Source organism: Periophthalmus magnuspinnatus, chromosome 12, assembly GCF_009829125.3.
Source record: "Periophthalmus magnuspinnatus isolate fPerMag1 chromosome 12, fPerMag1.2.pri, whole genome shotgun sequence".
Lineage (NCBI taxonomy): Eukaryota > Metazoa > Chordata > Actinopteri > Gobiiformes > Gobiidae > Periophthalmus > Periophthalmus magnuspinnatus.
The window spans coordinates 1,454,146-1,477,200 of record NC_047137.1 but is presented as its reverse complement, the minus strand read 5'-3'; the positions used below and the strand labels follow the sequence as shown (position 1 = coordinate 1,477,200).

Sequence of the window (23,055 nt, the reverse complement as noted above, 5' to 3'; positions counted from 1 at the left end):
TGTAGTCAAATGACAAAAAAAATAAAGTGATGGATCAGTGTTCAAGGTTCTTTATTTGAGTGGAAATTGTTCATAGTATTTCATAACAGCTTTAATAGCAGAAACAAAAAAAAGAGTTACAGCCAAAAGTCCAATGGATCCAGCTACAACAGTGATCACAGTCATGTGCTCTGACCCTGCAAAGACACACAAAGGGTTTAATGCCACACTGTGGAACATTCCAAGCAACCGAATAACATCTCAAACAAGTGCAAGACCTCCACCAGAAAAAATAACACATTTAAATACATGGTATACCGAAAACCTCGATCTATACTTATACTGACTAATGCCTGGATAGACCACAGATATAAACCTCAATTCAGTGCTACACATTTGAGCTGCACAGACGCTCCCGTTTTGTCCTGGGTTATATTCAGATTTTAGCTAAACTAGTTTAATAAAGCCATGCAATTTTACTATTTGTGCCTTCAATAAGCATCTTTGAATTGGAATAGTCTTTTGGCCTCCTTACCTTACCTGTGTGCCTTAGGCTTAGCCTTTTATATTCTCCAGGTGAAATTCCTGGGGTGGCGTTGTTGGACATTAAATTATTTAAAGTGAAATGAAGCTGCATTTTTTCTCCACCGCTTCCACCACATAATGAAAAATTTGAAGATTCTATAGTGACTAACAAAATACCACAAAATGTAGAACTTCTGGAAAAGTTGCATATAACACAGGAAGCTGAACCCCACAAATAATAAAAACTCAAAATTAAACTCACAGTGAGATGTTTTGTCCAAAGATGCTCTCCTCTTGGTCACCACTAGAGGTCCCACTGACACCACCGCAGCTCGCTCGTCGTGTGTGTATGAAGGAGACGCAGATCTCCTCCTTCTCTGGTCACTGCAGTTCTGAATAGAAGGTTACATGTTGATTTTTATAAGAGGAAAAAAAAAAAAAAAAAACGTTTTGCGCGCGCACACACCTCATTTCTGTAAAGCCCAAAATCACAACAGGAGTTTCCTCTTAGGGTTGAAGATGAGAATTAACCAACAGAAAGTTGGAAAATCAACAGTGAAACAGACAAAATAAGCAAATGGATAACTGTTCCCAAACATCCCCTGTCCTTAGATGGTCCTTCTCAGGTAAGGGGGAAAAAAAACAAAAACATCCAAGCGGGAAAGAAAGAAACCTTGAGGAGACCTATAGTGAAGGAGAGATCCATTCCCATCTGCAGGTGCAGATGTGTCCAGGACTAATGAGCATCAATTTGCAAATAGAGTTCAAGTCTGTGGGAGCTAAAATCTCACCTCCAACCTGTGAGTCATTGGATCTGACCGCTATACCAGTGTTTATGTTGAGAACGGGATTTGAAACACCAACCTTCAGATCACTGGACAAACACTCTGTCAACTGAGCTCCTGTCACCCTTGAATTTAAAACATGTATACAAATTGTTTATTAAATTTATTTCAGTCTTCAAATGAATGTACTTGAATGACCAATTCAAGGTAAAGGCAAGGTAAAGTCAAATACACTTTGTGGCCTCTGTAGAAAATTAGTCCTCTGCATTTTAACATTTTTTGAGGAAAGAAGTTGTGCATTTGTAGACAGGGAAGTTGGCTGTGCTTTTCTCTCAACCGGATGTAACAAGAGCAGCCCTGGCGGAGTCCAACATGCACTGGGAACAGGTCTGACTTACTGCCGGCAATGCAAACACAGCTCCTGCTCTGGTCATACAGGGACCGGACAGCCCTTAGCAAAGGGCCCTGGACCCCATACTCCCGGAGCACTCCCCAAAGGACACCATGAGGGACATGGTTGAATGTCCAACCAGCATGCGTTTTGTGGATCTGGAGAAGGGAAACTCCCATGAGCCCTCAAGGACCCGATGGAGGGTGTAGAGCTGGTCCAGTGTTCCGTGAACGAAACGAAAAAAGAAAACCACACTGCTCCTCCCGAATCAGAGGTTCAACAAAATTTCTTGGTGCAGCCAGAGGCTGGAGGGGGTCTGGTTTGGGAACCACAAGATCTCATCTCTGCTCTCATCTCCTATTTTCTCATCAGCAATGCTATTCACATGTTGTCCCCTGTCCCACTCCCCTTGTGGAGTGTAACTCTTTCAGATGCCCCGATGACAGCTGGACCCTCTCCTCCTCCCCGCCTGGCCGATTTTTCTTGTTTTGTCTGATTTTTCCTGTTGTTTTGTTTTTGTGTGTAGGCAGCACGGTGGCTGAGTGGCAACACTCATGCCTCACAGCAAGAAGGTTTGGTTTGATCCCCGGGTCGCCCAGGCCTTTCTGTGTGGAGTTTTGCATGTTTCTCCCCGTGTCTGGATGGGTTTCCTCCGGGTACTCTGGTTTCCCCCATCAACCAAAACATGAACGCCCTTCGAGACAACTGTTGTTGTGATTTTGGGCGTTACAAAAATAAATTAATTGGATTGAATTGAATTGCTGTTTGCAGATGATGTTGTCCTGATGGCTTCATCAAGCCAGGACCTGCAGCAGGCACTGGGGCGGTTTGCAGCCGAGTGTGAAGCCGCTGGGATGAGAATCAGCTCCTCAGCTGGTTCTCGACTCAAGTGGAGGAGTTCAAGTATCTTGGAGTCTTGTTCACGAGTGAGGGAAGGAAGGAGCATGACAGTGACAAGCGGATCAGTGCAGCGGTCGCTTTATCAGACCGTTGTGGTAAAGGAGCTGAGCTGGAAGGCAAAGCTCTTGATTTACTGGTTAATCTACGGTTCTACCCTCACCTATGGTCATGAGCTCTGGGTAAAGTACAAGATTCCAGATACAAGTGGCCGAAATGGGTTTCCTCCGTAGGGTGGCCGGGCACACTCTTAGGGATAGGGTGAGGAGCAGCGCATCTGTTCAGGATGCCTCCGGGACATGTTCCGGGCATGTCCCACCGGGAGGAGGCCCCGGGGAAGACCCAGGACAAGCTGGAGGGACAATGCCTCTCGGCTGGCGTGGGAATGCCACTGGGAATGGTGGGGTCCCACCAGAGGAGCTGGAGGACGTGTCCGGGGTGAGGAAAGTCTGGAAGTCCCTGCTTAGACTGCTGCCCCTGCAACCTGACCCTGGATAAGCGGAAGAAAATGGATGGATGGATGGATGGATAGCTTCAGCTTGTGGATCAGCTTGTTCTGCTAAATCACTTCTACCAGTCATTTTCGAAGATTACGTTTTTGACGTGTCACCTTTTCCTGGTCAATATCAGCTCAATTCAGTGCTACACATATCAAATTAATGTGAGCCAGGTATTGCAAACTTTGGACAGAAAGGCCTGGGTGGCATGGGAGGTGAACCAGGAACCATCTTCCTGTGGCGAGAGTACTTTCTTTATCTTTAATTATATAGGGGAACCCAATGAGAGCACTTGAGCCGTCTTTTTCATGAGCCCCCTGTTTAAAACACAACACAAACAAAACAACAAAAACAAACAGTCCACTCCACAACCGCAATGTCATAAACATAGATCAAAGAAGCATTCAATATAAAGCAGCTAATACACTATATAAAAGTACAGACCAAGGTGCAGTGAGCCCAGGCGTGAGTACTTTGGTTGTTGTACCTTGTAGCAGTTCTCTTGTGGTCCGCAGACGGCCGCTCTGCAGTGGAAATACAGAGGCTGACCCAGAGGCAGGAGGAACATCCGGATAGAGAATCTGCAGCTCCAGTAAGCTCCGTTCTTAGAGCGCCAGGAGAACGTGTCATCCACCGGACAACTGAGAATGGAAGAGAGTTTTAAGTGATAAAAATGACCATGAGGAATGAGACAATTACCAATAGACCAGATGCAGATTAGGTCATGTTTTAACAATAAAAAAAAAATAATAATAATTACATGTGCACCTTATCCGTTTTATCTCAAGAGATCTTGTCCCATCCCCTCAAATGTGCTTTCCCATGTTTTACTATAGAGCCTCACCTGTCCTGTAGAAACATCCCTTGCACCGGGTCCTGAGAGTCGGGGCTTTCTGTGGCCCAGCAGGACTCCACCTGAACGAGTCAATCGGAAATACAACACATTATAACACTATTTTGTTGTATAGCACTTTACCAATACACAATAATAATTATTTATTCATGCATCCGTTAATGTTACATTATTTACAGATTTAATTCTAAATATTTATTATGTTCTGTATCCTGCAAGTTATTGGTTACATGACCTTATGCCAGTGTTAGTGATAAGACTTTCGGGTCTTTTATGGAGAATCAGCTCCTCCAAATCCGAGGCCATGGTTCTCGACCGGAAAAAGGTGGTTTGCCCTCTCCGGGTGGAGAGTCTCTGCCTCAAGTGGAGGAGTTCAAGTATCTCGGGGTCTTGTTCCCGAGTGAGGGAAGGATGGAGCGCGAGATTGACAGGCGGATCGGTGCAGCGTCTGCAGTGATGCGGTCGCTGTATCAGTCCGTTGTGGTAAAGAAGGAGCTGAGCGGGAAGGCAAAGCTCTTGCTTTACCGGTCAATCTACGTTCCTACCCTCACCTATGGTCATGAGCTCTGGGTAATGACTGAAAGGACAAGGTCGCGGACACAAGCGGCTGAAATGGGTTTCCTCCAAAGGGTGGCCAGGCGCACCCTTAGGGATAGGGTGAGGGGCTCGGTCACACGGGAGGAGCTCGGAGTAGAGCCGCTGCTCCTACACGTCGAGAGGAACCAGCTGAGGAGGCCCCGGGGAAGACCCAGGACATGCTGGAGGGACTATGTCTCTCGGCTGGCCTGGGAACGCCTTGGGGTTCCACCGGAGGACCTGGAGGACATGTCCGGGGTGAGGGAAGTCTGGGAGTCCCTGCTGAGTCCACAGGAGCTCTTACAATGGTCTTTGTACATTCTCTTATGGAGTAAGTGTTTAGTTTCACCAAAGTAACACTCAGACAAAAGCTGTTTACAGTTTCAGTGTAGTTAGCCCCTCCCTTCAAATGGATAGAAGGCACCAGCAATCTGACCAGAACTGAAGAAGCGGCTTGGATGAGCAGAAAAAACATCTTCACATCCTACAACATTTGTCCAGTTGACACATTAAACTTTGTTTTTTACTATGGCGAAGCATGTTCATTACAAGCCAACATCAATTTATTTCCATGGCAATTCCCTCTGCTGCCAGTAGCTGGAGCCCTACACCAGATTCTAGTTTGGAGTGCACTAAAACTGGAAATTAATATCTGGTGTTCCATACATGCTCATTATTTTGAGTTCTAAACATAAGATGCCAAAACAAAAGGTACTCAAGACCATGTTTAAAGGTCTGTTACAATACAGAAAATGCGTAATATTTGATGTTTAAATAAATGTAATTTAACTGTCATACCTGTAGTCGCAGATTGTGGATGAAGGCATGTGAAGTCTGCAGTGCAACCTCAAAGTATAGTGTGTCGTCTGGACTCAGCGTCACTGCATCTGTGTAAATGGACCCATAAGAATGGTCCTTATACAGACCCATGGTGAGAGGCAGCTTCAGAGAAGAATTATAGACCACTATAGAAAAGGACAAGGGCCTGGGGAAAGGAATAGAAGACAGAAACGCATATAATGGTTTTATTAAAGAAATATTTACAGAAGCCATTTATGATTTACGATACTGTAGGGGCAGCAGTGACTCTGGAGGTTACAGCTTGTTCCCGAATCACTAAAGCCTAAAGCGACTTAAACACTGAGCATGGAGGCTCTGCAGAGGCTAAAACATGGGAGGAGATTAAAGATCTAAAAGTGGAGGTATTACACTTTTATGGGCTATTAATAGCTAAAACATAGATAAACATATTTAGATCACCAAGTTACCTTTTACTGATGTGGAATGCTATATTCTCAGAAAACAATTTATTCAAATGTTGAATTAGTTTTGGTTTCATATTAGACCATCTCTCTCTTCTTGCTGTTCCACATCAAGACACGAGGTCTCGTATACCTAAACATAAAGAGGGGTGTAATACTGCCTGGGAGAGACCGCTAGATTGCTCGAACATGCATGGATGACAAAAATGTTTTAATGTTGTTCCCTCATGCCTGAAGCAAAGTAGTAGCTTAAAAAAGTTTAGCATAATACCCTCTCTTTCATAACTTAAAAGCCTGAAACATAAGTATGAATATTATAAAAGCCACTGTTAAGCAGACTTAGGTCAATTATATAGCACAGACAGGCAGCCTCACTTCTGTCAGTCTTCCCCAGGGCAGGCGTGGCTACAATAGTATTTTATAAGCACTGTGCTTTTTCATGTGGCACAACTCAGCTATCCTGTTATAATTACAACTTATTTTCGGTCAGATTGTGTTGAAATAAAGTTCAATTTAAAGCCGCAAGCGGCGATGATGGCCCTCGCCCCCCGCGCGACTGCCCCCCCATGCGACCGCCCGGGGCCGGCCACCGCCCCCACGCACCATTTTCCCCGCCCGGCCACCCCACGGCCGCAATCCGCCCCCCTTCACACAGTTTCTACATAAATATGTGTGACCAACACATTATAATGGAGGTTGCCTCTTTTGAGGTCCACAATGATCTCACCACCACCACCTTTCATGCCAATCGGACAAAGTTGTGTTTTTTACCTGTACAGTAGGGGGCGTTATGGAGGTCACTGGCCACATGTTTATTATGGTTCTCTATTCACAGTTTTAATCCACATCAGTGATTAGAATTTGAGCTTTTTAGGCTGATCCATGTGTCTGTGAGAGGGAATCAAATATGCAGGAAAGCAGTCATATTTTGACAGTGTGCTGTGCATAAACCAGAAAGAATATCCCCAAAACGTGGATGATTATTGACAATAATCATGTGTACATGCTGTATGTGGAATTTGAGGTAATTTGGATGAAAAATGTAGGACTAGAAAGGTTTCACGTATGTGAAAGTGGTGTGGGAATTTGTATTCAATAATTAACAAACTTTTGATGGCGAGCTACACCAAAACCATAATGAATATTTCCAAAACGTGGATGATTATTGATGAACAAGATCTATAGATGTGGCATGTGGAGTTTGAGCTCATTCGGTTGAAAAACCTAGGAGTAGATACGTTTCATAGACATGCACGTCAAAGTTCCATGGGAATATATTTTCAATTCATTGCGCCCCTGGTGGCCAACCGTGGAAAATGACTCATGGCCATAATGTAATTTTTTGTTTCTTCTGATGCCACTGATTTGTTCCCCGAATTTCGTAGGAATCTGATAATGTTGGCATTTCACCCCTATGATAGGGGGCGCTATAGTGTTCATTTTGATTAAAATTAATATTGCATTCCATTCATGCCCCAATCTCGCATATGTGATGTGAATGTGAGCTTTGTAGGGCAATGCCTGTGGTCGTGAGAGGACATCGAAAAAACAGGAAACAAAGGCGTTTTTCGGTGGCGGCGTACGGGCGAACCGTGTGGAATTTGGAGAAAACGTGGATAAGTTCTGAAAACCCATGTGTCTGGATGTGGCATGTGAAATCTGAGCTCATTTGGACCAAAAACCTGAGACTAGTAGCGTTTTGAAAACACGCAGCGAAAAATTTGGCGAATTTTCGATTCAATATAGCTGACTTCCTGTCCATCCTAGGGCCGCACTATGATTGGCTTTTTTGCTTGTCTCCATGAGCTCTATCACTGGTGTGAATTTTGTCAAGCTAAGGCGAAAAATGCGTGTCGGCTCCCAATTCATTTAAAAATTTAGAATTTTCTAGGTGGCGCTGTCGAGCCGGTGTGCTTCGGACATTGTCCCGACACCAATTTTATGAAATTTTTCGCAGAGCCGGTCGATTCTATACCCCCATGTGAGACTTTTCGTGAATGTTCAGGGGGTGAAAAATGCGATTGTTTTGGCAGAAAAACGAAGAACAATGTTAATATGCAGTGTGGCCCTGGGCTGTGTGGCCCTGACTCTATATGAGAGGGGTCTGTGGCTTTGCACCGGCAAGCATGTACATAATACAGGTATGGTGTAATTGACTTTTTTTTGCCCCTTTTAATGCTCACAATTATCTCCCCAAGTTTCATGCCAATCGGACAAAGTTGTGTATTTTACAAATACTGTAGGGGGCGCTATAGTGTTCATTTAGATAACAATTAATAGTGCATTCTATTAATACCCTCACATCACACGTGTGATGTGAATTTGAGCTGTGTAGACCAATGCATGTGCGTGTCAGAAATTTGTTTATGATTTTTTTTGGAGTATTTGCGCCCCTGGTGGCTAACCGTGGAAAATTACTCATAGCCATAATGTAATTTTTTGTTTCATCTGATGCCACCGATTTATTCCCCGAATTTCGAAGGAATCCGATAATGTTGGCTTTCACCCCTATGGTAGGGGGCGCTATAGTGTTCATTTTTATAACAATTAATAATCCATTTTATTAATACCCTCACATCACACGTGTGATGTGAATTTGAGCTGTGTAGACCAATGCATGTGCGTGTCAGACATTTTTAAATGATTTTATTTGGAGTCTTTGCGCCCCTGGTGGCCAAGTGTGAAAAATTACCTATGCCTGTAATATTATTTTTTGGTCCACGTCATGCCCCCAATTTATTCCCCGAATTTCGTAGGAATCCGATAATGTTTGCGTTTCACCCATATGGTAGGGGGCGCTATAGTGTTCATTTTGATTAAAATTAATATTGCATTCCATTCATGCCCCAATCTCACATATGTGATGTGAATGTGAGCTCTGTAGGGCAATGCCTGTGGTCGTGAGAGGACATCGAAAAAACAGGAAACGAAGGCGTATTTCGGTGGCGGCGTCCGGGCGAACCGTGTGGAATTCGGAGAAAACGTGGATAAGTTCTGAAAACCCATGTGTCTGGATGTGGCATGTGAAATCTGAGCTCATTTGGACCAAAAACCTGAGACTAGTAGTGTTTTGAAAACACGCAACGAAAAATTTGGCAAATTTTCGATTCAATATAGCCGACTTCCTGTCCGTCCTAGGGCCGCACTATGATTGGCTTTTTTGCTTGTCTCCATGAGCTCTATCACTGGTGTGATTTTCGTCAAGCTAGGGTGAAAAATACGTGTCGGCTCCCAATTCATTTTAAAATTTTGAATTTTCTAGGTGGCGCCGTCGAGCCAGTGTGTGTGGGTCATTTTCGTGATGCATATTTTCTTGAATTTTTTGCCAAGCCGGTCGATTTGATACCCCCATGTGAGACTTTTCGTTGACGTTCAGGGGGTGAAAATTGCGATCCCAGGGGGGGGAAAAAAATAATAATAAGAAACCCAGGAAGAACAATGCCCCTCGCCATCACTTCGTGAGTGGCGAGGGCCAATTAAGTCCAACTTTAGTAACAGAACTTCAGACAGCAGTGTCTACCGTTAGCATCACACCCTAAAGAATGCTGAAGATATTAGCTGCAGTATCAGAAAATGTGTTCAGTTCCTCACCTGTCTAGCTCCAGTCCGACCTGAGCCGTGCGCAGATAGTGCCGTGGATACACACACTTCCAAAGCAGTCGGACCTTTGCCCCTCTGCCTCCTCCTCCGCTCACAGTAAGGAGGTTCTGCAGCTCGATGTGGCTTGTATTCACCTGCATAGATAAGAGGGGTTTTTTTTATAGCTGCAAAAGTCAGATTAAGGTATTTTCTTCTTGCAGGGGAAATTGTGTTTCTTAAAGAGGGGTCATGATTGGTTATAAAAAGGACCACCCCCGAAGGGCTCAGTCATTCACAAGCAAGGATGAGGTGAGGTTCACCACTTTGTGAACAACTGCGTGAGCAAATAGTCCAACAATCTAAGAACAACGTTTCTCAAGGTACAATTGCAAGGAATTTAGGGATTTCATCATCTATGGTCCATAATATCTGGAGAAATCTCTATGTAAGCGGCAAGGCTGAAAACCAACGTTGAATGCCCGTGACCTTCCATCCCTCAGGCGGTACTGTATTAAAAATAGACACAAAAGTGTAAAGGATTTTACCACATGGGCTCAGGAAAACTTCAGGAAACCATTGTCAGTTAACACAGTTCGTTGCTACATCTCCAAGTGCAAGTTAAAACTGTACCATGCAAAGCGAAAGCTATATACAGTTGCAAGAAAAAGTAAGTGAACCCTTTGGGATTATGTGGAGTTTTGCATGAATTGGTCATGTGCTCTGAACTTCATCTAAGTCACAAAAATAGAAAAACTGTCTGCTTAAAATAATACTACACAAACATATTTTTATGTATTTATTGAACATAACATGTAAATTCACAGTGCAGGGTGGAAAAAGTATGTGAACCTTCGGACTTCATAACTGGTTGACCCTCCAGCTATAACCTCAACCAAACGTTTCCTGTAGTTACAGATCAGACCTGCACAATGATCTGGTGTAATTTTGTACCAGTCCTCTTCACAAAACTGTTTCAGTGTAGAAATATTCTTGGGATGTCTGGTGTTTATTTATTTATTTATTTATCTTTATTTATACAGGGGGGACCCAATGAGAGCACTTGGGCTCTTTTTCATGGGTGCCCTGTTTAAAATACAACACAAACCGAAAAAACAATCAAAACAAATAAGTCCATAAAAAACATCAATAACAAGTGCAGGTGTGTGTATAAAAGTTTGTTATCAGATCATTAAATTGCAATTTTGTGTGAATCACTTTAAGGTCATGCCACAGCATTTCAATCAGGTTGAAGTAAGGACTCCAGAAGGTGTATTTTGTTCTGTTAAAGCATACAAGTAATTCCACAAAAGAATGGCTTCGAGTCATTGTCCTGTTGCATCACCCATTCTTTTCGGAGTTTCAGTTGGCGGGCAGATGGTCTTAAGTTTTCCTGCAAAATGTCTCAATAAACTTTGGAATTCATTTTCCATTAATGACAACAATCCGTCCAGGCGCTGAGGCAGCAAAGCAGCCCCAAACCATGATGCTCACTCCACCATGTTTTACAGTGGGGATGAAGTTTTGATGTTGGTGTGCTGTGCCTTTTTTTCTCCACATAGTGTGTGGATCATGATGTCGTGTGCTGTGGGCCAAAGAGGAAAAGGACCATCCAGATTATTATCAGTGCAAAGTTCAAAAGCCAGCATCTGTGATGTTATGGGATTGTGTTAGTGCCCATGGGTAACTTGTACATCTGTGAAGGCACCATTAATGCTGAAAGGTACATATAGATTTTGGAGCAACATATGCTGCCATTCAAGCAATGTCTTTTTCAAGGATGTCCCTGCTTATTTCAGCAAGACAATGCCAAGTCACATTCTGCACGTATTACAACAGCGTGGCTTCGTAGTAAAAGAGTGCAGGTACTAGACCTGTCTCCAATTGAAAATGTGTGGCGCGTGTATTGTTTTTTGTGTGGGTGTGACAATCTCCAACTATCGCCAAGTCCAAAGTCTGTCATGTATTGTTTTATTGTGTCTGTGGAATGCCAGTGTCTATTATGTCCTGCGATGTGTGAGCGGTCAAGGTTTGAATCCAGTACTGTGTTGAAGTCTCCAGCGATGATTATATTTGAAGCTTCGTTTAATTTTGAGAATATACAGTGAAAAAATGAGGGGTCGTCGGTGTTAGGTCCGTATATATTAACTATTGTAAATTTATTGTTGGACATGGTGCCATTGATGATGACATACCGTCCCTCAGGGTCAGTTATTGTCGAGAGATGGTTGAATATAAGTTTGTTGTGTATTAAGATTGATACTCCTCGTTGTCTGCTGTTGTATGTAGATGAATATATACTGTTAAATTCTTTAAATTGTAGTAGATCAAGATCTGAATTTGATAAGTGAGTTTCTTGTAGAAGGCATATGTCTGGTTTTAGTTTATGAAGTTCGCTGAAGATTTTTTTCTTTTTCGCCTGTGTGCGAATGCCACGCACATTCCAAGTGACAAATGTTAATGTGTTTGGTGTCTGTATGCACATGTGTTTGTGTTAGGTGTGCAAAACCAAGACAGAGCAGACAGTAAATGCATCATTTGAATGAACTGATAACAGGAAAAAAATGTTGAAACTTGAAAATAAGAAGTAGATATAAAATAAACAAAATTGGATAGGGGGTTGAGAAAAAGAAAGAAGAGGCATGGCAGTATATGTATGTCTGCAAGTGAGTGCGAGTGTAGGAGAGAGAAAGAGAATGAATAAAGATAAAAGGGAGAGTCATAGTCCAGAGCCATTGGATAGAGTTATTAACTGGGAGTGAGGAGACTAGTGCAGTTCTATATGTCTAAAGTAGTTAGTTGAGACCTGGGTTATATGAATCAGTTTTGTATATGAGAGAGCGAGCAAGAGAAAGAGGGAGAGAGTGCGCGTGTGCATGCGTGCGTGCGTGCGTGTGTATGTCCGTATGTCTGTGTCTGCGTGCGTGTGCGCGTGTCTGTGTATGCGTGGGGGGAAGAAGGGATGTATGCATGTGTGTCTGTAGGTTCTGTGTGTTGTTGAGTTATGGAGAGGTTACAGTATTGGAAAGTTTAGTAAAGCCAAGGGGTTATTTCTGTATTCCGGTATAGCTGTCCATTTATGTAAAGTTTGTCCGAAACAATGATTGCTTTCTTTCATTGTTGAATCATGTCATTGAGTTTTTGGCGGCGCTGCATTATTTCTTTTGGGTATTGTTCATTCAGTCCATAATTCGTTCCTTTCAGTTGTCTTCCTTGATTCTGTACGTGTTGTTTTTGTTTGTAATGCTCGAATTTGGCCACGATTGGCCGGGGTCGTTTATTGTCCGGTGTGGTGTTTTTTGGTCCCATGCGGTGCACGCGATGAAATGTGATGGCGTTTACTGTAGCAGCTGGGAGTTTGAGTTGTGTTGTGATGAAATCTTTGACTAGTTTCTCTGCGTCTTCTGTGGGTTGCTCCGGGATGCCGGTGAATACCAGGTTGTCCCTCATGCTGCGTGACTGTAAGTCCAGTATGGTTTCTTTCATTGCTTTATTTTCTGTTGTTATTGTTGTAACCTGTGTAGTGAGTGTGCTGACTGATTTTTTCAATGATTTATTTTCTTCGGTGAGTGTTTGTATCTGTTCCTGACTGAATTCCAGGCTGTGTCGGAGTGCGGAGAATTCTTGGTGCAAAAGTTCGATGAGTGCTATTCTATTGTCCATTGCGGTGAGTTTGGTGTCAATTGAGCTGAGAATGACGGCGATGTCGGCGATGTCTGCGCAGCATGAGGGGTCGGATGGGTTGTTTGTGTGGGTAGTACCTGAGTCTGGTGTTGAAGCCATACGCAGTCTCTTTTTTTCATTACTGGGAGTGGAGTTGTTGACGGAGTTGGTTAAATCCTGGTTCATATTGATGCACAGTCGGGTGAAACAGTCGTCGATATATTCCTCAAGCGATTCCAGGGTTGTGGGTATATTGCACGAGTTCGGATGGAAAGAGGGAGAGAAAAAGAAGAAATAAAGTTCCAGTAGAAAATAACTTTTGTTTTGTTTTTGTGTCTCTAGCAGCAGGGCGCCGCCATCTTAGATCTCGCACAGTCTCGTGAGCTCCGCTCAAAGTTTCATGGACGCCACCTTCAGTCAAGCGCTCCGCTCCCCCCTCAAGCGCCTTCCCCCCTCAAGCGCATTATGAAGCGCAAAATACGACAACCGAGACTGCTGAGCCACTGAATTAAATTCAGCAAGAATGGGAAAGGATTCCTCCTGCAAAGCTTCAACAATTAGTGTCCTCATTTCCCAAACGCTTATTGATTGTTGTTAAAAGGACTAGTTCCTACCCTCACCTAGGGTCATGAGCTCTGGGTAATGACCGAAAGGACAAGATCGCGGATACAAGTGGCTGAAATGGGCTTTCCCCCCAGGGTAGCTGGGTGTTCCCTTAGAAATAGGGTGAGTAGCTCAGTCACATGGGAGGAGCTCAGAGTAGAGCCACTGCTCCTACACGTCGAGAGGCGCCAGCTGAGGTGGCTCGGGCATCTGCTCAGGATGCCTCCTGGACGCCTCCCTAGGGAGGTGTTCCTGGCATGTCCCACCGGGAGGAGGCCCCAGGGAAGACCCAGGACACGCTGGAGGGACAATGTCTCTCAGCTGGCCTGAGAACGCCTTGGGGTTCCAGCGGAGGAGCTGGAGGATGTGTTTGGGGTGAGGGAAGTCTGGAAGTCCCTGCTTAGACTGCTGCCCCCACGACCCGGCCCCGGATAAGCGGAAGTAAATGGATGGATGGATGTATTCTGTTTTTTTTGGGTTTTTTTGTTTTTGTTTTACACAGCTTCATTTGAATTGGGGTTGTAGTAGAAGTAGTTGAAGTGTAGTTGAAGTAGTCATTGTATAAGTAGTAGTGACTAACCCATCTCCTGGTCCCACACTGGCTGTGGTCTCGTGGAATCTTAAAGAAGTAGAAATCCTCTGTCTCGTTTACTTCACACAGGCCCTGGTTTAAGGACACCTTCAGTGCCCCCTTGAGTTGAGAACGGAGGTACAATTTTGAGATTCCTCCCATCAGCCGTTGGCCCAGACAGTGACTGAACATGCCTTTATCTGAGAAGAGAGAAATAAAAACAACTCTTTAATACCACTTGGGTTAATCCAGTCTACAGTTGAAACCCGTAGTTTGCATACACCATATAGACACCTTTGTTTTGTGTTTTTCTCACTGTGATATGAAATCAGACTAATGTTTACTGTTTTAGGTCAATTAGGACTGCCAAAATTATTTATATTTGCTAAATGCCAGAATAATTAGAAGGATTTTTAAAGACAATTTTTCATTACCTTCTTCAAAGTCAGAAGTTTACATACAGTAAGATTACAATGCATTTAAACCATTTGGGAAAACCCAGATGATATTTATGTCTTTGGAAGCTTGACACACCTGTGGATATATTTAAAGGAACACCTGAAACACACTGTTTTGTTGTGTAACATCATGGGAAAGTCAAAGGAAATCAGCCAAGATTATCAGGAAGAGAATTCTAGACTTGCACAAGTCTGGTTCATCCTCAGTGCAATTTCCAGATGCCTGAAGGTGCCACTTTCATCTGTCCAAACAATTATACACAAATATAAACATCATGGAATTATTTAGCCATCATACGTCTCAGGAAGAAGACAGGTTCTGTGTCCTAGAGATGAATGTGCTTTGGTCCAAAATGTGCCTTTCAACCCAAGAACAAAAGCAGGAGGAGATGCTGGCTGAAGATGGTAAGAGTATGTCAGGCTGAAGATGGTAAGAGTATGTCAGGCTGAAGATGGTAAGAGTATGTCACTGCTGTGAGGACTTCTAAGAAGTGGACCAGTGAGGCTGTGGAGGAGCTTCGCACGTGTTTGGACACTACAGACTGGGATGTGTTCAAGGCTGCCACAGACAGTTTGGATGAGTACACAGACACTGTGACGTCATACATTCAGTTCTGTGAGGACAGCATCGTTCCATCATGCACCAGGGTGACTTTTAACAACGACAAACCCTGGTTCACACCCAGACTTAGACATTTGAGGAGGGAAAAGGAGATGGCTTTCAGGGCAGGAGATCGTGAAGGCTACAGGCGTTGCAAGTATGCGTTTAGCAAAGAGGTGGAAAAGGCTAAAGCGAAATACAATACACGTCTGGAGCAGCAATTCTCCACCAACGACTCTGCTTCTGTCTGGAGAGGGCTTAGGCAAATCACCAACTACAGGCCCAAAGCCCCTCCCGCCGTGGACAACAAACAACTAGCAGAAAAGTTAAACGGCTTTTATGCGAGGTTTGAAGTTTCACACCCCTCCCCCTCCTCCCCCACCATCATGGACATTACCTCCAAACCCACCTCGGACCCCCCCTCCTCCCCCACTGCCCTCACAGTTGTGGAGCAGGACGTGACTAAGCTTTTCAGGAAGCAGAATCCCCGTAAGGCCGCGGGCCCAGACGGTGTCTCTCCTTCAACCCTTAGACACTGTGCTGAGGAACTGGCTCCTGTCTTCACGGACATTTTTAACACCTCCCTGGAGTCATGTCACGTTCCAGCCTGCTTCAAGCTGTCCACCATTGTCCCCGTCCCCAAGAAGCCCAGGATCACTGGACTTAATGACTACAGACCTGTGGCGCTGACGTCTGTAGTCATGAAGTCATTTGAGCGCCTGGTCCTGCACCACCTCAAGTCCTTCACCTCCCCCCTCCTGGACCCTTTGCAGTTTGCCTACAGAGCCAATCGGTCTGTGGACGACGCCATTAACCTGGCCCTTCACTTCATCCTCCAGCATCTGGACTCCCCGGGAACCTACGCCAGGATCCTGTTTGTGGACTTCAGCTCTGCATTCAACACCATCCTCCCTGCTCTGCTCCAGGACAAGCTCGCTCAGCTCAACGTGCCGGACTCCACCTGCAGGTGGATCACTGACTTCCTGACAGACAGGAGACAGCGCGTGCGGCTGGGGAAGAATGTCTCGGACACTCGGACTATCAGCACAGGATCTCCACAGGGCTGTGTACTTTCTCCCCTGCTCTTCTCCCTGTACACCAACTGCTGCACCTCCAGCCACGACTCCGTCAAACTGGTTAAGTTTGCGGATGACACCACCCTCATCGGACTCATCTCGGACGGCGATGAGTCTGCCTACAGGAGGGAGGTGGACCGGCTGGTGTCCTGGTGCAGCAGCAACAACCTGGAGCTCAACGCCCAGAAGACAGTGGAGATGATCGTGGACTTCAGGAAAGTCACAGCCCCCCTGCCTCCCCTCACCCTGACGGACTCCCCCATCACCACTGTGGACTCTTTCCGCTTCCTGGGCACCTGCATCACCCAGGATCTCAAGTGGGAGCCGACCATCAGCTCCCTCATCAAGAAAGCCCAGCAGAGGATGTTCCACCTGCGGCAGCTGAGGAAACGCAAGCTGCCAGTCCAGATGATGGTGCAGTTTTACACTTCCATCATTGAGTCCATCCTCACCTCCTCCATCACTGTGTGGTTCGCTGGGGCCACTGCCAGGGACAGACAGAGACTGCAGCGCATTGTGCGCTCTGCTGAGAAGGTGATTGGCTGCAGCCTTCCATCTCTACAGGACCTGTACGTCTCCAGGACTCGGGGGCGAGCAGGCCGTATAGCAGCTGACACCTCTCACCCTGGACATGGACTATTTGAGCCACTTCCCTCTGGCAGGAGGCTACGGTCCATTGGGACCAGAACCTCTCACCATAAGAACAGTTTCTTCCCCTCTGCTGTTTGTCTCATGAACACTTTATAATATCTGCACTATACTGGACACTTTATAACACCGGTCACTTTAATAAGCCACTTTGCACTGTTGTTCTGATGCTGCTATTGTACATATTTTCTCCCTCTAAGTATTTCATTTGATTTTTTTAAGCATATCTTTGTAACTTTGTGCATGCCCTTACTTGTATTTGTATTTGTATTTATTCAGTGTGTTTATGTTGCACTTTTTCACCGAAGCAAGTTCCTAGTTTGTGAACTGTGTTCACAGACTATGGCAATAAAAGTCTTCTGATTCTGATTCTGATTCATTATCCATAGTGAAATGAATACTGCACCGACATGGGGGAAAGGCCACTCTGCCAGAAAGAAGCCATTACTCCAAAGGAAACATGGTCTTTGTCCCTGCAAACTGTAATCTGACTAAGTTCTGGAGGCATGTCCTGTGGTCTGATGAAACTAAAATTGAACTGTTTGACCTTAATGAGAACACCACCCCAACTGTGAAATACGGTGAAGGCAGTATGTGGGGTTGTTTTGCTGCAGGAGGGACTGATGCACTTCACAAAATGGATGGTATCACGAGGAAAGAATATTATGTGGAAATACTGAAGCAACATCAAGACATCAGCCAGGAAGTTAAAGCTTGGGCACAAATGGGTTTTCCAAATGGACAATGACCCAAAGCATACTGCCAAACTGGTTACAAAATGGCTTAATAACAAAGTCAAAGATTTAGAGTGGCCATCACAAAGTCCTGATCTCAGTTGTATTGAAAATTTATGGGCAGACCGGAAAAGGTATGTTCAAGCAAGGTGGCCTATAAACTAGGCTCAGTTACACCAGTTCTGTCAGGAGGAGTGGGCCAAAATTCCTGCCAACTATTGAAAGAAGCTTGCTGAAGGATATCCAAAACATTTGACCCAAGTCATACAGTTTAAAGGCAATAGTACAAAATACTAATGAAATGTATGTAATCTTCTGACTTTGAAGAAAATAATTAAAAATTGTCAAAAAACACAAAAAAAAAAAAAAAAACAAAAAAAAAAAACTTTCTCCAATTATTCTGGCATTTAGACAAATAGAAATAATTTTGGTAACTCTAACTGACTCACATTCAGAGTTCCAAGTATGAAAATCTGCTCCAAATTTGCCACTATAAATGCTAATTCCACAAATTCTACTTGTACAGTCCGTGATGCAATATTCAGATCATCTTACTTCTGTATAATCGCACATAAAGATGTACATATGTTCTGAGGCAGTACATTTTTTGTATGTTTATTTTCACTTTAGTTTTATTTGTTAAAAAACAAAATTTCATAGGAACATAGCAAAGTAAAAGTATTAGTTAATTTTATTCTTAAGTAAATACTTAATAGTACTTTAAGTAAATTTTAAAGTAGTAAAAGTAAAGTAAAAAGTATCCACATTTGGGAGTATTTTCTACTCCACTACATTTTTGAACTGGATTAAAAAGTAAAAGTATTTATTACCATTTGAGACCTGCTGAAAAGTCTGAGTGGTTTATGGTCAAGAGATGGCAGATAACAGACAGAAAAAAAACAATCAATTTAATTGTTTCTACTGAACAAAATTCACCACAAATCTGTATCAAAATCACTACATTTGAAGCCTATAAGACCTCAAAATATGCACGAAATACTTACATTTATACATACATTTAATACTTAAAGTAGATTTTTTTCATATGATACTTTTACTTAAGTAAAAGTACAAATACCGGAGCAAAAAATTGTACTTAACATACCGTAAAGCAAATAAGTATTTGAACACCCTGTGATTTTTGCACCTGTCCACCTCATACAATCAGTAAGACTCCAACTACTAACATGGCCAAGACCAAAGAACTGTCAAAATGCAGAAGAGACCTCCACAAGGCTGGAAAGGACTACGGGGCAATTGCCAAGCAGCTTGGTGAAAAAAGATCCACTGTTGGAGCAATTATTAGAAAATGGAAGAAGCTAAACATATCAATCTCCCTCGGACTAGGGCTCCAGGAGAGGATGACCGGGGCCATGTATTGCGAGATTTTGGGAACAACCTCCTTCCCTCAGTTAGAGCATTGAAGATGGGTCGTGGCTGGGTCTTCCAACATGACAATGACCCGAAGCACACAGCCAGGATAACCAAGGAGTGGCTCCATAAGAAGCATATCAAGGTTCTCGAGTGGCCTAGCCACTCTCCAGACCTAAACCCAATAGAAAATCTTTGGAGGGAGCTCAAACTCTGTTTTTCAGCGACAGCCCAGAAACCTGACTGATCTAGAGACGATCTGTGTGGAGGAGTGGACCAAAAACAGGCTACTGGACCAAATATTAACATTGATTTTCTCAGGTGTTCAAATACTTATTTGCTGCAGTAACATACAAATAAATGATTTATGAGATTATGTCTCTCACAGTGGACATGCACCTCAGATGAAAATTTCAGACCACTCCATGATTTCTAAGTGGGAGAACTTGCAAAATCACAGGGTGTTCAAATACTTGCCTCACTGTAATTGAGTACTTCTTCCACCACTGGTTACATCTCTGTAGAGCAAATAATTTTTCCTTTGATGCTGTATAAATAAAAGTAATTCTGCTTCAGATTTTTATAAAGGGGTGGACCGCCACATTACTGCCAATCAGATAATTACTTTTGGCTTTTACATCTGGGTTGTCAAAAATAATGTTTTTTATTATTATTATTATTGTCTGCAGATAATATGCATCTCATTATGTCTCAGTGCTGCTTTTGCTACACCCGCTTTGTAAATTAGTGAATTTTGTGTTTTCTGCCAAAGAAAAGTCTGATCTACCGTTGCAGGCAGGTGAGGCAGGGGTCGGTTTCCTTGAGAAGGCACTAACGTCGTAGTACCCATCTCTGCACAAACACCTAAAGGAGCCCAGAGTGTTCAAACAGATTGAGCTCCGAGGACAGGGGTTAGAGAGGCACTCATCTGCACCTGACAAAAGACACACAAATTACAGCATCTGATACAATGGTGAGATATATATATATATATATATATATATATATATATATATATATATATATATATATATATATATATATATATATATATATATATATATATATATAGGGGCAACAGTGGCTCATTGGTTAGAGTGTTGGTCCCCCAACCCTAAGGTCGGAGGATCAGTCTGCCCCAGGGCAGCTGTGGCTACAATAGTAGCTTATCACCACCATGTGTGGAAATGAATGAATAACTACTATAGTGTAGCGCTTTGACAAAGCGCATTACAAGTGTAAGGCATTATTATTTATTATTATCTTGAGCAAAATGTGTCTTGCCTCAGTACAGATATATTGTATAAGCAGATCTTGAGGTCAGTATATTTTGATGCAGACAGTACACAGCAGACTTAATAAGGATTTCCGAGTATCGGGAAGTGCTAGTTGCTAGCTTTACAATGACAGCAAAGCTCTGCTCTGGTCTCTGAAAATTGTGAAGCACTTATAAACTCATTGACGTGAATAATTAGGATGTTCAGAATGCATAAAGCAAGTGAGGAGGACTATTCCAGATCATATCTTCAGCTAAACCAGGTCTAAAAGTGAACTACATCATTGTTAATGCAGTTCTAAAGAAAAAATGACTATACAAGTTTGACCAGGTTCGGACCAGGTTCGGTCCAGGACTATAGCAGGACTATAGCAGGACTATAGCAGGACTATAGCAGGACAAATCTAGGGCTAAACCAGGTCTAAAAGTGGACTAAATCATTGTCACTATAGTTCTGAAGAGAAATAGATGAATAAAATGAATAAAATTATGCTAAAACTCCAACTTTTACAGCTCTTCAGTTTGTGGGTTTGTCCTAGTATGGACTGACCGAGCTTGCATACCACCAACAATACATGTAAATGTGTCACAGCTTGAGAAACACTGCTTTACACCTTTACCTGTCCAGTGTATAACCCCATCCTGGATGCTGACATTGTTGGCTGCGAATGACCGGAGGAGAGGCAGTGTGTCCTGAAGCATCTCCGAGGGGCCTCTCCTGGTCACAGCGGGTTTCTTTTGAGTTAAAAACAGAAACTCTGTGGTCTCTGGCTCCTCCGATGCTACAACACTGAGCAGCTCCATCTGAGCGGCAGGATTCAAGTTCAACAGTTTGTCCATCTACAAACACACACACGTTTAAAGTGTGGTAATTAAAATATTTTTCATTATTGTTTGAGACCTGCTGAAAAGGTTGAGGGTTTATGTTTAACATGCTCATAGTTTGAGCAAAAAAAATATACAAATAGAAACAGCTAGGAAAAAATCTTAATTCAATCATTTATTTTGAATAAAATTCAGCACAAATCTTTATCAAAATCACTACATGTGTGCATATTTTGAGGACTCGTGAAGGCTTCAAAATACTTTTAATTTTTACTCTTTAAGTACATTTTTAAATAGGTGCTTTAATACTTTTAAATCCTTTTTTTTTCCATACAATACTTTTACTTTAGTAGTATCTGCACTTTTACTTATACAAGTATTAAAACTGAGTGGCAAAGGCTACATCTCTGTCATGTAAATAATTTCCCCTTAGATATAAATAAAAGTAATTCTGATTCAGACTTTTATAAAGGGGTGGACCTAGTCCAGCTAACTACATCTGAACATTTTTCTACCATAGACCACTCCTGGACAAATGAGAGATTACACTAACTTGTGCATTATAATAATATTTAAGAGGAAACATTGATTAAAGCTACCTTTTATGTTTATTGTTTTTTTTAACAGTTGATGGCAGTGTAACCTATTCCCCTGTTACAGCCCCAGGCCTCCAGCTTCTCCTACAGCAATAGGTGTTGTCCCTGCTGCTGATCCCTGTTCCTGTGTGCTTCGAACCGACAGACCTCTCCTGCGATTTGTGCATTGCTGTCTAGCTGGCACCTGATTGGCTCCTGTATCCTACATGCTGATTGACACCTCTGCTCTAGGGCATCATGCCAAACACATTTTCACCAAGGGCCACATCACCAAATTGGCTGCTCTCAAAGGGCCAAATGTAAAATAAATTATTTTTAACTAACTGTTTCTGTATCAAGGGCCACATAAAATGATGTGGAGGGCCACATTTGACCTGCACGACTAGAGTCTAGACACTCCTGGCACTTCATCTGCAGCTGCCACACCCTAAACTGACACCTCTGCTACTCCTTGCTGCTGGGTTCCGTCAGTGAACAGCATGCCACTTTTGTTCTGCATCACTGTGTCATTGTTGTGACTTTAACTCAGTCCTTCGACTAGTTGAGAGTTTTTTGTTTTTTTTCTGATATTGTAATTTCTATTTTGTCTTTGTATTGTTAGCTTTATTTTTAGTTAGTGTTAATTTTCTCTCCCCTCCTCTCACGTAACCCCTCATCTAGCCCCTGCCCTCACTTGGGCCCTGGGCCCTGGCCCCTCCCCCCTCTTCTCACCCAACCAGTCCTTTGTACATTCTCACCTGTGCTCTCTGGTCTTCTGTCAGGCCAAAGCTGGCACACTATCTGCTTGCAGTAATGTAGATAGTGGTGATATGTGAGAATACAACAGAGTCTGGTGGGCCACTCTAATCACAGGATAGTTTTAAAGGGTCACTGTGCAATTTGGGTGGAGGATAACCCTCAATTCTCCATGGAGATGTTGCTTTTCCTCATAAAATAGTATAACACTTGGCAATACTATTTTATGAGGAAAAGCAACATCTCCATGGTGAATTGAGGTAGAGATAGTATAACACTTGGCAATTGCCCCTCCCTGAACCGCCACCTTAACGTGGTGGAGGGGTTTGAGCACTCTAATGATTCTGGGAGCTATGTTGTCGGGGGCTTCATGCCCCTGGTAGGGTCACCCATGGCAAACAGGTCCTGGGAGACGGGTCTGACTAAGAGTGGTTCAGAAGCCCTACATGAGGAGAGAGACAGCAAGACCAGTTACGTCGCCTGGACTGGCGTTACCGGGGCCCCACCCTGGAGCCAGGCCTGGGGTGGGTGCTCGGCAGCGAGCGCCTGGTGGCCGG

At 43.5% G+C, this 23,055-nt stretch overlaps 2 protein-coding genes across 2 annotated transcripts in view; both read right to left on the bottom strand.

Moving 5' to 3' along the window:
* krr1 (KRR1 small subunit processome component homolog) overlaps positions 1-23,055 on the bottom strand; it is an 87,891-nt gene that overhangs the window by 14,852 nt on the left and 49,984 nt on the right. The gene's annotated exons all lie outside the window — the stretch shown is intronic.
* Positions 35-21,176, bottom strand: LOC129456690 (pancreatic secretory granule membrane major glycoprotein GP2-like). The gene is made up of 9 exons (XM_055225598.1): positions 20,963-21,176; positions 19,854-20,000; positions 14,188-14,378; positions 9,357-9,499; positions 5,302-5,488; positions 3,919-3,989; positions 3,562-3,715; positions 767-896; positions 35-176 (listed from the first exon to the last, which is right to left on the bottom strand). Exons 1-9 carry the CDS (start codon positions 21,144-21,146, stop codon positions 52-54), a joined length of 1,332 nt encoding a protein of 443 aa, XP_055081573.1. The 5' UTR covers positions 21,147-21,176; the 3' UTR covers positions 35-51.

Excerpts from the sequence above, each read along its gene's own strand:
- LOC129456690 (XM_055225598.1), bottom strand. The coding sequence starts at position 21,146 with ATGGAGCTGCTCAGTGTTGTAGCATCGGAGGAGCCAGAGACCACAGAG. Across the intron at positions 14,379-19,853 it reads TGCCTCACCTGCCTGCAACG|ATAAAGGCATGTTCAGTCAC; the intron begins GTAGATCAGACT and ends CTCTCTTCTCAG. Across the intron at positions 3,990-5,301 it reads TCCACAATCTGCGACTACAG|GTGGAGTCCTGCTGGGCCAC; the intron begins GTATGACAGTTA and ends TGACTCGTTCAG.